At 38.4% G+C, this 15418-nt stretch overlaps 1 protein-coding gene across 2 annotated transcripts in view; it reads right to left on the bottom strand.

Moving 5' to 3' along the window:
* The window catches only part of MTM1 (myotubularin 1), a 46096-nt gene extending 30718 nt beyond the window's left edge, over nucleotides 1-15378 (bottom strand). For both annotated transcript variants that reach the window (XM_054839160.1, XM_054839161.1), the window contains exons 1-5: nucleotides 15257-15378; nucleotides 12967-13112; nucleotides 2789-2860; nucleotides 1731-1803; nucleotides 116-210 (exon numbers count right to left, since the gene is read on the bottom strand). In XM_054839160.1, coding sequence (XP_054695135.1) covers nucleotides 116-210; nucleotides 1731-1803; nucleotides 2789-2851 — 231 coding nt within the window. In that variant the 5' untranslated portion in view covers nucleotides 2852-2860; nucleotides 12967-13112; nucleotides 15257-15378. The remainder of the gene's footprint in view (nucleotides 1-115; nucleotides 211-1730; nucleotides 1804-2788; nucleotides 2861-12966; nucleotides 13113-15256) is intronic.
* Between the last annotated feature and the right edge of the window lie 40 nt (nucleotides 15379-15418).

The raw sequence follows: 15418 nt of genomic DNA, 5'->3' as shown, positions 1-15418 counted from the left end.
CCAAAACTAAAACAAATTAAAACTGGCCTCAAAATAAATCAAAGGCAGTGGAGGTGAAGGGAAGGGGGTTTAAAGCCAACTCATCCCATGGAAGTAATTGTGGCATATTACTCACATTTTCCACACTTCTTAGGTACAGCCTGTAGTTTGTGATGTACACTCTTCCTTTAACAGGGCCATTAAACGGACACATATAAATAACATCCTTGTCTGTAAGAAATGCAGCATTTCTTAAAGATTGTGAAAAGAAAAAAAATCAGCGCTAAAGACAGCATCAGTTAAGTAACAGTAAAATAAGAGAGCTCCACTCAAAAGCCACTGTGAGGGATGAATAAATTTAAAATAAATCTGAATTTTGTCCACTTGAATTATTAAGAAAATGTGAAAGCTTCATATACTAAACTTGCCCAACTTAAATCAGCAGATTTCAGAAGCCTTCCCTAGTCAAATTTGTGCTCTTCTCTTTCTGGGCACTGTGTGGGAGAGGGCAAGACATAGAACGAGTAGATTTAAGTCCTCTCTGTGATTACTGAATCAGTCTATTCACTACCCCAGAACAAATACATTCTTCTGTTGATACTATTACATCTTTCAGTGCTCTGTAACCAATTCTGCATTGAAGTATGTAGTTCAGTTGTAAACTGTTTAGAGAACTCACCATCCTGAAGAGAAACATGACATTTCAATTTGAGGCAATCAAATACAATAAGGCCATCAGCAGTGCTTCAGCAAGGACAGAAACAAGTACTAACATGTACTACTCAAAAAAGAAAGATTTAACTGAAGCAATGTCATTAAAGACTTAAGAGAAGCACTGCAAACCATTTATTTCTCCCTGTTCGCTCATTTCTTCAGCCCAATCTATTTATCTGCCTTCCACAACAAGCACCCTCCTTCCAGCATGCTGCCCCAAAGCACAGACAATTTTCATAAGGATCATATCAAACCTTCATCTTAGTCCCACACCCTCTCCCTCATATCTTCCCCATAACTTTCCTCATTAAAAACATAACTACTTCCTCTGCATCATCACTGAGGTTTCACCTCAGCCAATCTTGTTTACAAACCCACCTAACAAATCCTTGGGCAGGGGGAAGGAGAAGCTTCACAAATAAAAGACAGACTACTTTCAGTTGCATTCTGATACCTCAACACAAACCTCCATGAGTGCAAGGCTCCATTCCAGGAAAAGTCTCCATGAAGTAAGAAACCACTGTGCACAATACATTAATCTTCCTTATGTTACAACATTACTGTATGTAAAGGCTAACAAGTACCTAGTAGCTACATGCATACCATGTTGTGTCAAGGAGGCATAAGATTGTGCTTAGAGTAATCACAATTTGGGCTAAGGTTCCACACTACTGTACAAGATATCAATGCATATGGGGTGGCACACAGAATTCTCTTGACTTTGGAAAGTCTGGAGGGGCCGTCATCATTAGGCACGTGCTACTTAGTCTGTAGATACAATTATGACACATCCTGGCTTGCAATTTCTTTGCATTGGAGGATGTGCTGTGTGTGGAAACCAAGATTTTAAAGACTTAAAAAGTTATTTGTGCTAAGGGATAAAAAGTCCCTATCACAATTACTTTAAAAGATTCATGACATTTTAGCATGACTTACCCTCGCCCCCAGCCCAAACCAGTCCAAACGATGAATCAATCCAGTAAGATACATGTATATGTCACACTCCTAAACACACACTGCATTAGGCAGCTGCATACCTGTAACTCTAGTTTCTCCTGGCAGACGAGGTATTTCTTCATTTTGTTCCCAGTTAGTTCCATCTTTTAGAGTCTAAAGAAAGAGAAGTACAACAGCACATCGTATTTTATTTACAATCCCTTCAAGTTCCAGATTTTTTTAAAAAAAACATCTTAAAGGTAATTTCAGCATGGGAAAGAACAGGTTTTTCTACAGTACAAATTGACAGACTGAACCAAAACAGAAACACACAACTCTATCCTAAACTGCAACTATCAAACATTTAAAGGTTGAACAGATCTGAAACAGAAACATGTTTTAGTCTTTCTCCTTCTAAATGAATAGTTAACTATATTTGCATTAAATTGGAATTAAATTTCTATACTGTGAGTTCCCTGAAAGTTTTGTGCATTTAATTTTCCAAGTACGCTGGGCTTGGAAGAACAAATCAACTGATATCAGTTAAGCAACATACTACAACTATTACACACAATCTACTCATTTGTGACTTTCCCATGTTCAGTAGTTTTTAAGAATGATTAATGGAAAATAATCTTTGCCTTTGAAGAAATGTTTAAAAAGCTAATAAAACCTTAGTTTCTGTTTTCTTGCACACATTACATTTTCTTCAGCCATGCAGCATCAAAAAGCAGAGGGGAATGCCATTTAGATTGCTTTAATGTATTTCCCACTACAGATAGAACATTTTAAAACTGAGCCAGCCAAACATAACTAGGTATAACTTATCAACTGCAGTACAGGATCCTTTTACAGCAAAGTGCCAAAAATTTTCAAGAATGCCACAGAATATTTCAATGTAGAAAGCAAGAATAAGAGTAAGTATATTAGAATCTATTTTAAGGAGGCTCTCATAATTTATGATACAGAGAATGTGTCACCCATCCACTGAAAGATATTTAAATCAACTCAGTTAACTGCATTAGAATTTTAGCAATAAAAATATGTATGTACATTCAAGAAAAAAGTCATTCAAATACTCATTTTTCTACTCAAGTATGGAAGATAATGTTCTCTGGGACCTCTGACACAAAAAACATGAAAAAAATGTTACACTCACCCTTTTACTTGAGGAATTCTCCAAGGAGTTTGAATTATATTTAGGTGTTGATGATGAGGCCATACCGGGTATCTGATGAGAAAGCACAAACTGGAGATTTAAACTTCCTCCTAGACTATATAGTATTTACAGGAGATATTTTAGACTTTGGAGGTCCACAGGTAGATCTCACGAGCTTCCAAGAATGTTTTGCAACTTACTCTTCATTAAAAAAATTACATAATGCTTTGTAATTGAAGGTCACTATTTAAAAGCATCCAAATCTAACAGAAAGTCATTACTAGCTCTGGGACTGGTTCTTATTATAAGGAATATTCTGACTCAAGCTGTATTTGGGAATTCAGCTGTTTGCATACTATTATTAGTTCACTCAGCAGTCATTAGAGTGCTTGTTTTAAGCCACAGGATACACATACTATGAAATGCAACCTACCTGGAGCATTTGTATTAAGACTTTTCATTTAGGAAAACAGGAACAAACTATAAAATTATAGCACAGCTCTTGAAATTACGAGCATGTCAATACACTCAAGTGTTTCATGTTAAGAAAAAAAAAAAGAGAGAAGGAAAAAACAGTAGTTTCACAGTCCTTCTACATTTAAAAACAATCCCCCCATCTCCTAAACTGAAACTTCAGTTAGCACACCAGAAGGGGGAGCATCCAGCCTTTTGGTCTGAATATCCCTGATATGTTTTTAAAAAAAAAATTTTTTTTTAAAATGGTATTGATTAAAGACAGAATCGCATGATACAGGATTCATCATCTTAATCATTTCCTGACATTGCACAAGGGATCTCTAGAACAAACACTGGGAAAATGCTCATACTTGAAGTTATTCCAAACAGTAACTTCGAACTAAATTATACTTCCCTTTCACTAGACACACACCCTTCATCAAGCTGATTTGACATCATTCAGCAATCCTGAAGAGTTTTTGTTTGTTCATTTGGGGGGAAAGTGATTACAGACCACACAATATTTGCTTCTGTTCCATAAATTAAACATTGTTGCCTCAAATGAGCACTTTCTCTCCCCCCTCAACATGGAAAAAAATTTGCACAGGTCTCTCTGCACCATGACAAATCAGCCCGTGCTCCTGCGTAACAGTGGGCTCACAGTGACACTGCAACAGTCCTACACAAGCGATTGCAACAGGTTAAGCTGCAAGATACAAAAAGCTTTGAACTTACTACAACAATACAGGATACACATGTGCCTGTACAGGAAGAAGGTGATAAACCATGACCTGAAGTTCTACAGCTTTGTCACCTCCTTACAGTGCCCAAGTCTTCCATATCTCAAAGAAAACACAACAAACCTGACATTGTGTTTAAAACCGTAATATTTGGTGATACAGCTTATCAGTATAAAAATCACACCCCTCCACAGAAAAGCTATTGCAACACTGGACATGAATGTTTTGACTATAAAATTTAGAAGATTAAGATATTTTCAGGTTTTCCTTCCTTGCAGTATCTCACATATTATAAAACTTAAGGTAGATTTAACTTTTTGTCTATAACTTGTGAACCTCCAGTATTTGTTCAGATGACTTTCCTTAATTTACAGAAGCTTAAGTTTTCTAATAACCAGGTATTTTAAAGGTAAAAAGTATACTTAGAAGCTTGTTCTAAAAAGTTTTCTGTACAAAGTAGTTTTTGTTCATATTTTAAGTGAGAAATACCAGGTGAAACAAACACAGAGCAGCCCCAGTTTTTCTATGTCAACATAGAAAGTGGTTTTAACTAGAGCTCACAACAATTTAAATTAAGGCTGCACCCACCATGAGAGACAAGTGAGCATAAACAAGCCCTAGAAAAGTGATTTTTTTAAAAGATGCAGCAACCCTGAATAGATCTGCACTGCAAAATGGAAATTTTGACTGCAGCAGGTACAGACACACCCAAGCAAGCTGTCGATGTTGCAACCACAGCTACACCACCAGTGAAGCCACAGAAAGACAAGCTTCAGCAGAGGTCACATGAGCCCACCCAGGACCCTGGACACTCACCTCTGCCAACCTGCCGTCTAAGCTCATAAGAACAGAAGCCCGTTTGGACATTCCTTATACTTTTCAGTATTACCTCCAATCGTAACGTGCTCCTGCTGCGCACACAGGGAACAGTATGAAGTGTTTTAAAAGCCTTCTGTTTCCTCCTTCGCTTTCTATATTGTTTCCTCCCTTACTGCACATTTGCTAAGTTTTGGCTGAACTGTAGCATTACATGAGGTTAGTTACAATTCTGAAATAATCATGACTCCAGAACACTAACTCTTCCAAACCTCACTGTAAATTAAAAGGAATAAGCAGAGATCCTTTTGAATTCTCAGAAAAATTTCTCTTTGTAGAACATGACAATACAGCAGGACAGCGCTGGCCTCCCCAAACAAGGTGTCTGCACAGGTCTTGCAGCAGACCTTTGTGTGCATTTTTCTCCGTATATAACTTTACTTTGTGTAAAATTCCCCCAACTCTCCATGAGACTGATTTCTTTAAACATACTCTGCAGTGAATAAATTCACTCACTGACTTCAATTTCTATAGAATTTCACTATAGAATTACAAACAACTGTTTAGTTTCCAACACTTTAATGATGCAAATTGGACCTATTCAGAGCTAATTAAGTTGAATAAATGTGTATTGAAGGTAAGGTGTTACCTGTCAGATTTTTTTTTTAAAATCCATCAAACATTTTCACTAAAACTAATCCAAGTGGAAGAACTCTTTTAATGCTGCCTAAATTTTGCTTTGAAATCCAATCACACTTTAAAATCCCAAATACTAACAAGCACATTTATAACCACCCACATTTCCCTGATTTATATCAGTAAACTACGGTCCAGTAATTAAACTTTACATTACACAACACCCATTAGATAGCATTTAGAACATTGTCCACTTTTGGACCCCAGTACAAGACAAGCATTGATAAACTGCAGCGAGTTGTGCAAAGGGTGGCCAAGAGGACCAGGACCTGGAGCACCTGCCCTAAAACCAGAGGCTGAGGAAGTGGGAAATCGTTCAGCCTGAAGAAGAGACAGCTTCAGTGGGACCTCACAGCTGCCACCAGTACCTTTGAGGTGGTTCCTGAGAAGACAGAGCCAGGGTCCTCAAAGTGGTGAGTGATGAGAGGTCAAGACACAACAGAAACCAAAACAAACTAGGTTCCAGCTTGATTTAAGGAAAAAAAAACAAACCACCAAACCCTACTTTTGCACTGTAAGGGCAGTCAGACAGCGAACACAGGGCCCAGGGAGGTTGCACTCTCCATCCTCAGAGGTTTTTAAGACCCAGCTGAATAAAGATTTGAGCAACTGGGTCTGATCCTGCTTTGAGCAAAGGTTTGAACTAGAGACCTCCTGAAGTCCCTTCCAAACTGAATTACTCCATGCTTCTGTGATCTTCAGGCAATAGACAAGATTAAATTCTCATTGAAAAGTACCCAACAAGGACACACCCTTAAAGAAGTGGACTCCTCTATATTCAAAGAGAAAGAAAGTTTTCAAAAACAATTAAAATGAACATGAAATATTTCCTTTTATAATATTATTTCTTTTTCTGTCAAATTGTAGAAGCAGCTTCTGGCCATCTCCCAAAGTAATACTGCCATGAACAATTCAAAAACATACTCCATCATAGTCTTAAAATAGCTGTAACTTTCTCATTATCATGGAGCAGCAGCAGTCCTTCCACACAGGGAAAAATCTTGCAAGTAGTTTTCCACTGCAAACAAATTGTATTCCCCAGTATCACCCATATCTACTTCTATACTTGCACAAAAATCGAAAACCATACAAATCTCACGCTTGTCAGCAGCTTAACAGAAATACAATTACTCTGCAAATTTAAAACAAATCAGACAACTTTGTTGATGATATTCTGCAGCTACAAAGAGTTGAACATTCTTTCCTGAATCTAGAATAGCAAGGAGACAAAGTAATTTTACTGGATTTAACTTGAACTAATAAACAAAGCTTTGTTAAAGTTACCAGAACTTAATATAGTAACACTACCAAGAAATGTAGGCTCCAATGATCTTACAATAACAAACTACTTGGGATCTGTATCTTCATTAAAGATTATATTTATACTTCTGCTTCCTAGGATTCATGGGAATGGAGGCACAACAGCATTTGAAAGCATAGGGACTGAAGTCCAGATTTTAAGAAATCAATTCAAAGATCCTATCTGCTCTTTATGAATAAATGCTGACAGACACAAGCATATGCCCACACAGCAAATCTAAATAAACTTTAAAACATGTAAATAAGCTTTTGATGGTTATGAAACCTGAAGTGACCAGCTACTCTTTCCTTAAGGTTCTTCACTGTCAACAGGTTAGAGAATGTGTGCAGTGCAGCTTAGAAAGACCACCAAGACTCTAATAAACCATGTTTAGATTGGTGACAGCCTGGAGAAACTAGTTCTCATTGTTTATGACCCAGGAACAAATTAAAGCTCATTTGACATTTTGCTGATCCTTTTAAGGCTTCATCTTCACATCGGAATCACACCAAATAATACATAACTATTGTATAACTGAGCCACGCTTGTGTCAACCTAAAATCTTTATGCATTTAAAGAACTAGTCTGTGCCCAAACACAACATAATCTGCATCTGCCAAGGGATTATGCCACAAACATCTGAGATTAAGTAAACTGCATCAAGTAAATTGTGAGCACCACTTTCCAAATATTTAATCGTTTTGACCCTTCATCACTGGATTAAAACTTTGGGAAAAAAATGCTTTCAAATTTGTACCTGTATCAATCATTTGGAGTAACAACAATTTTAACAGCACAATGTAAAAATCAAGGTTTTAATTTTGTATAGTCTATAAAGTTCAATATCTTAATCTGGAAAGATTGAGGGAATTAAACTGCTAAATTACCATACAGAGAAAACATTTACAGAATATACTGAGCAAGAGGTAAACACGATGAATAAACATTAGTGACACATTATAGTTGAAACAGTTATTTTGTGTGTATTTAGAGATATACATATACACACATATATATAAAAAACAGCAACTGGATAAACATGAGAATTATTTGCTTTTACCAGAATCAGATTTATCAATATGGTAAAAAATGAACAACAAAAAGTTTGACTCCACAGTTTCTAGAAGCATTCCCATTTCTATCACGCATCAATAACCATGACACAGCGTAATGCTAAAGTTCTCATAATCCTGCTCCGGGTAATGGATTTGTGCAAGAATAGAAAAAAAAGTCTGTGCATCTCCAAGGCCTCTCCTGAAAATATAGTTACAAAATTTACTAAGCCACTACATTTGCTGTCAGAGTAATGCGGAAAACAATTAGAGCACTTCTAAAAAGAGTTACAGTTACAATTGGACAATTATATGACACTTGAAAGCAATCAGTTAATTGTTTAAGATCTGCAAGGCATATGCCAGTCTAGATAAAAATGAAGCTATTTTCATAGTTAGACTTGATACCAAATAAGGAATTATTTCAAACAGAAGAAGAATAGTATTATATTAGTAAACAATTTTTCATTGTGTTTCAGATGTAAGTTAGGGTGGGTATATAGAAAAAGCTGCTTTCACCCTCATTTAAACAGAAGATGCAAAAAAAAATGAAAAAGCAGGTTTATAATGACAATGTATGCTGGTGTTCCACAAAGACTGTAGAGTTTTATTTGGTAACAACCTACAGAGCCAGTATGAATACACTGCCTTGTGTTTCCCATAATAAAATTTAAAGCATAAAGTCCTAAAAACAAAACCACATCTGTCAGTACTGCAACTGCACAGAAGAGATAACACATAATACATAGGTTTTCAGAAATAACATACAGAAAAGAGCAGAAATCTAGGAATTTTTAAGACAGTAGCAAAATTAAGCTAAGACAACCATGAAAGAAGAAGGAAAAAAAAAAGTATTTCACTCTATCAAGCAGAAAGAAACATAAATACTTAAAAAAAAAATATGGAAAAGCAAAAGTCCTGAGGGGTCAAGCCAACAACAGCATCTAAGTTACCATATCAGAGTCACTGAAATAAGCATCAGCATCTTTATCTTTAAATAAGCATTTAATCCAACAAAGTCAAGAGTAGTCATTCATCTCGTTAAAGGTTAAAAACATTTCAGATTTAGATATAAAGACATACAAGGATACAAAACAAGTCACAAGAAAGATCTACAGCAATGAAGGCAGTTTTCCTACATCAGCTGTCCCTAACCAAACAGCACCAATCAACCAACAAGAAACACAGTGAGACCAAAGTGCCACAACCAACTAATCAAGTCCGTGGAAATAAATAAATCTTTCACACTCACTTAACCAGTTATATTTTAGCACGAAGGAACTATACTCAATAATGGAAACAAAAATAAGGTAGCAGAAGTCTCAAAGTTTAAAAAAGGTAAAAATAATAAGTAGCATAAGGCACAGCATTCCAGTTTCAAACAGATAATTTAAAAAAAAAAACCACCAAAAAACCCAGAGAAAATTAACACCACAGAAATACTTGCTTATATTTATTTCCAAAGGAAATAACATAAAAACTTCCTGCAACAGTGAAAGATACCAATGCAGGGGTTTTTTAGAAGCAAAACTCTATTTTTTTTTTTTTAAATAATCATAGAATCATAGAATAGTTTGGGTTGGAAGGGACCTTTAAAGGTCATCTAGTCCAATCCCCCTTGTAATGAGCAGGGACATCTTCAATTAGATCAGGTTGCTCAGAGCCCCATCCAACCTGGCCTTGAACTTCTCCAGGGATGGGGCATCTACCATCTCTCTAGGCAACCTGTTCCAGTGTTTCTTTCACCACCCTCATCGTAAAAAAAAAATTTCCTTATATCTAATCTAAATCTACCCTTAGTTTAAAACCATTATCCCTTGTCCTATCACTACAAGCCCTATTAAAAGGTCTGTCCCCATCTTTCTTATAAGCCCCCTTTAAGTACTGAAAGGTCGCAATAAGGTCTCCCTGGAGCACTCTTTTCTCCAGGCTGAACCACCCCAACTCTCAGTCTGTCTTCAAAGGAGAGGTGCTCCAGCCCTCTGATCATTAGTCATAACGATGTCACTCATGCTCTCTGACCTGATACATTTGGACTACTTAACTAAAAACCAGATTTTAACATTTAAAAGTCATATAGTACTGACATGCCTAGAGCAATGCCAATTCAGACATCACAGTTACATGTAATTACTTGTGGCCAGTAGCGATTACCTGTTGCTTGTTATCCAACTGATGGCAAAGAGAAAGAAAGGAGGATTGACTTACCTGTGAGATGTATCATTTAAACAGGAAAAGGAAGAGGATTTATTAAACCACTTAAGAGACCATTTATGATTTCTTACCATCAGCGCTCAAGGGCAAATCATACCTATGATGTACACGAACAAACCACTTTTGCATATGAAGTCATAAGCTTCTACCTGCACTTATTCCAGAGTGGATCTTTGGAGTCAACATGGATTGCTAGATCATGGAGTCTTCTATTTCTTCTTTACCATCTCAGTTACAAGGTGTAAAATCCTACCAAGTGTAATCTCTTAGTAATGGAGTCTGCAGCCGTTACTTTTCCTCAAGTGGATCCTCATGATTCTACTGATCTGAGACTGGATTATGTCACTAGTGGGTCTTTTCCCTTAATGTCTAAATGATATTCCCATTCACATGTACTTACTCAATCTACTTTTTCCAGGGAGATCATATGAGCTTTCCAGTCTCTTTGAAAGCCTTCTCAATTCAAGTCATAACTAGAACACAAAAAGCATGGCAGCAGGACACGCGCTTCTCAATGGGATACTGTGCACGTAGAATGCACACTAGTATCTGCCTTTCCGCACTGAATATTCTAAGTCAGTTAATCAAATTCATCAGTAATGCATTATAAAAAATTTCTGTATCCTACAAAAAAAGTATCACAAAAAAACCTTGCAATCTGGAGCTACCTGCTAAGTGCCAATTCCCCACCAGGCTTCCTGTCTTTAAGAAAAATGCACTCCAGAATCCATCATGTTGCCAATCCTCTGCTAGACTGTGAACGGCAAGCTGTACAACTCAACACGGACTGCTGAATTTGTTTGTGAAGAATCAGAAATGCTCCCTCTTCCAGAAAAAGCATTCTCTTGTTCCCTAACGTGCCCTGTATTTCAAAGGGCAAGTCATTGTCCCCAAAGGACTCAATATGAACACGTGCAAGTGAGTAAAAGTTCGCAATAGTCAAGTGACTGCTCATTCAGCAAATGAGTTAGAAGTGTGCCAGTTGCCTGCCCACTTCTATTTTATAGGCTCACTATACCAGGTAGTTTTGAAGATATTAGAAGGAAGACCTTGCACCAACAAAAAATAATATCCTGACAATGAAGTTCTACAAACGGCAGCAAGTAGCAACAGTCTGGCAGAAAGTTTGGCAAATATTTTCTCTGTGCCACCAGATCCTATCCACTTCTGTGTGTAGGTTTCTTTAAAAAAATTAAAATCTTGTAGCTTGTACACAGAAGCCAGGTATTGAATAAATAATAGCTAGAGGGAGTAAAAAAATCTTCAGTTCTATTTTGATTGATATTTCTTCTGTCTCCATTTGAAGGTTTTCTTTTACTGTCTTAACTTCTCATGGAATTTGACTCCCACTCTATTTTCAAAGAAAATCACAACTTCCAACAAGACCTAACATAAAAGTTTGTAACATTACTTTTTCTAATTATCAATGCAATTACTTCCTCCTTTCAAATTATATTGAAAATATAGCTTAAGGTGATATCCCTGGGTTTTATCCCGGCAAGCTTTCTTGTAAGAGAACTATAAGCTCTCTCACAGAGATGATACAGTAGGACATGTGCCATCATGGACACCAACTTACATGCTGATGGACTCTGATCTGTTAGATATTTCTCATGCTTTATATCACAGTAACAAGGAAAAGCAGCACCTACTTCAGTGGTAATAAATACAATTATTTGCTAAGGCCTGTTTTTCTAGCAATTGTCAGATGTCTATTCCTTGTAATTTATGCTAACAACTGTTTCTGTCCACTTGCACTCACTTATTACTTACAGAACAAATACAGGAGAAGCAATATCTTTCTCTTGCTGTGATTATTTTTTTCTTCTGGACTTTTTCTTAATATTTACTCTGGTAATTGAGTTCTAGAGTGGAAGTTCGGTCATGTGAGTGGATCAAAGAAAGTAGTAGTTTTCCTTTTATACATGTAGCCCTGTACAGCCAGTAGCTGTTAAATCTAGCTAGATTAGGTGGCATGACAGAAGTGAGTGGGTTTTTTTAGGAACCATTTGTCACGTTACCTCCACAATCGGCATTACATCTGTAGGAAACCTATGCCTGAAGGCTGATCTGTGGCTTTCTAAACCCACCCAGTCTATTTTCTCTACTCTGCATCCCCTGCAGGGAATGTATACCTCCCACACTGTCAAAAGCTGATGCGGTTGACAGGAAAGCCTATGGGATAGCAAACACAGCTTCAAAGTTTTCTATTAAGAAAGCCTTCAGTTGCTCTCTGCTCATTCTTCTTGAAAGATATCCCCTTAGGCCACTGCAGTTCTATTGCTAAAGATTTAACTGATGATTCCACAAGAGAAATGGAAATTGTATCTGTTATATAATGATACACTGTATTAAAAAAATGACACTGTAACAGTTAAAATGATATCCCTTACTCAGGCTTTCCTCCAACTTTCCTTAGAGAACACGTACATCCTCATTCATCTGCGGTGCTTAGCTCCTTCTTCCACTACATGAATTGCACCTCTGAATATACATAATACCACAGAGAAAGTACCATTCTGAGTTTGTCTCTGTTTAAAAAGAAGTAGACTAGGGACTATGATGAAGTTGTCCACAAACTGTTCTTTGCTTCAGTCCCCAAGAAAGGGGAGATTGGGACTGTCCTGCCTAAGTCATTCATGGGGCAGCACCATACTTGAAAGAGGACCCACCCAAAAGTAACAGGCAGGTACTTTGCTGGGCACAGTTTGATACTTCTGTCTTCCACATGTACCTATGGATGCCATGCATTAATGGGTCCAGTCACATCACACAGAGTCTCTGGCATACAGCCTTTGCATTCATTATATGCAACAACCCAGCAAAGAGGTTACACACCCATTACTTAAGATTTTGTTGAAAATCACACACCCCATATTACACAAAGGTCTTGAAAACACTTACTTTTGTTTTCTCTTGCTCAGAAGCCTCCAGGTTTAATAAGTCATTTCAGTTGTAGAAAATACAGATACCCACTTCAGTGTGAGATGAGAGGACGACAGTGCTTTCATTCCTTCAACTTTCAAACAACATTTGACTGTAGCTGGCCCCTGACAGGAATGAAACAGGTAGGAAGACATTGTTAGCACTGCCAGAATATTTCAACTGACATTATTTTTAAAAAACTTCAGAAAGGAAGCAAAACCCCAGAATAGTTGCTACTAAAAACTTTGTGGAAAAAGGAAATAAACAACACTACTTCTTTTTATGTTTTATCTTGTGCCAGGAGACTTGGCATCAAGTAGTTGGAATTGAGAAGAACCTTCTCTTCTAAAACTATAGTTCTGAAGTGTTTTTAATGTGTGTTACGCAAACTTTTAACCATGCTTATGTTTCCCATACATATTTGGGCATCTTTCTGCACACGGTTAAGCATTTCCTCTCTCATGCCTTCCCAAAGAATACTGCCATTTATTTGTTTCTTCTCCCAAATACATTCCATAATGACTTTCATATGAAAGCTGCTATGTAACTTGGCAAAGTCAGAAGGAACGGACCATGAAACAAAACTTATTTTTACCTGATTCAAGTTCTTAGAAAAATTAGTGTGTCATTTCCTTTAAAAGGACACACACAACATTAAAGATTTACAGTTACTTCTCATTAAATTAGCCTTGCATTCTAAATTAACTATTGTTAGTGAACACTGTAACTCTTCATATCAAGAATACATAAACACTAGAGTTTGCTCAACCTCACTGATGCTAGAAGCCCATCTCTTCGGCAAGTGCGTCTTTTGGAAGTTTCCTTCTGACCAAGCATAGAATGATAAATAGTGCCAGAAGGGAAAATTCTGCATTTGACTGAAAACACCTCTATAGCTCATCTCTTGTGAGATTTGCCACACAATGAAGCTATATACAGCCCCAGTTCTGTGTGTTAAGGCTCACTGCCCTTACCAGCTTTGTTAATAACTGTACAGCCTAACTTTTTTAACCACCTAAACCACAAATTAACATTAAAAAGAAAACTATAGCAGGAAAGAGGTTCTGGTTTTGCACAATGCTAACCCTGTACCATGAGATATCTGCCCTTCAAATCTGGTTAATGATAAAACAAATATATGACTACTACCAAGCAACGACCACAATACTGCTCCAAAACAGGTATTATGCAGTAGAGCCAAGGTACTTTTTAAACATATATAGTTTTGATTAGTACCTATCATGAAAAATCAATGCACAGACCAACTGCAAAACACTTAACATCTACACAATTTTAATACATTTGTCTATGTTGCTTTCAATAGTATCAAGAAAAATGGGACTTTCTGTGAAAAGAAAAAAAGCTAATACCCTTCTTATGCTCTTATTTACCTGTATATCTGAAAAAAAAACCCCAAAAAACCACAAAATCAAACAAACCAAAACCCATCAATTACACAGAGTAGGAATCATGCTTTTTGACTGCCATAGCACAAAGACCAGCAAGTGGAAACAGTCTATCATCAAGAGTCATTTTTTGTTTTAAATCAACTAAAAATGTTTGCTCTGAAATGGAAAGTTTCAACTTGTCAGCTGTGAACACTGAAAGAAGTCACATGCTTGAGAACAAAATTTAAGCCAGTCAGAAATGAATAGTAGGGTGGCTTAAAAGTCTGAAAGCAAATCAAGAGCACTCAGAATACTTTCATATCACAGGAGAGAATTTCTTTTTACAGGAAAGGTAAAAATTAGAGTACAAAGCTGTTCTTTGCTAAGCCATGACGCTGAGCTATGCACTTCAGCAACGTCTCACATCCAGATGGATTCAGCACATCAGGGCGTGAGTCAGGAGAAGCCGGAGCCGAAGAGCAACAAACAGCCTCAGCAGCCGAGCCCCGCCAGCCGCAGGGCCCCGCCGGCCGCTTCGCCGTCGGCGGCCACAGGTGACTCCCGGCAGACGGGCAGGCACCGCGGCCCGCCGGGGATGCGGGGCTCCCAGAGCGGCAAGGGGGGCCCTCACAAACGCCTCCAGCAACCCGCAGAGCACCCCGGGCGGCCAAGACGAAAGCGACGGCGGGACGCGAGGTGTGCCGTCCCCTGAGGGAGAGGGGCCGGCCCGGAGGAAAGGCCCGGGCCGGCAGCTGCCCCTGCCCGGGCATAGTGGCGGGGGAGGGGGGAACGGGACGGGAGGAAAGGATCCCCGGCGCGGGGAGGGGCTGGGGTGCGGGTCAGGGACAGAGCTGCCCAACCCGGGCCCCACGGACACTCACCGCGACGCGGCCGCCGCCGCCGGCCCAAGTGCGGCGCTGAGCGCTCCCCGCCCCGCGCGGACCCACCTCGCCCGCTCACGTGACGGGCCGACGCCCGCACCACCCCGCGGGGCGACTCCCCCGGTGACTGCCGGGAAGTGTAGGCCGCGGGACCTGCCGGGA

Source organism: Grus americana, chromosome 12 (genome assembly GCF_028858705.1).
Source record: "Grus americana isolate bGruAme1 chromosome 12, bGruAme1.mat, whole genome shotgun sequence".
Classification (NCBI taxonomy): Eukaryota; Metazoa; Chordata; class Aves; order Gruiformes; family Gruidae; genus Grus; species Grus americana.
Note: the sequence above shows the minus strand (reverse complement) of the source record. Positions and strands in the feature narration are given on the sequence as shown.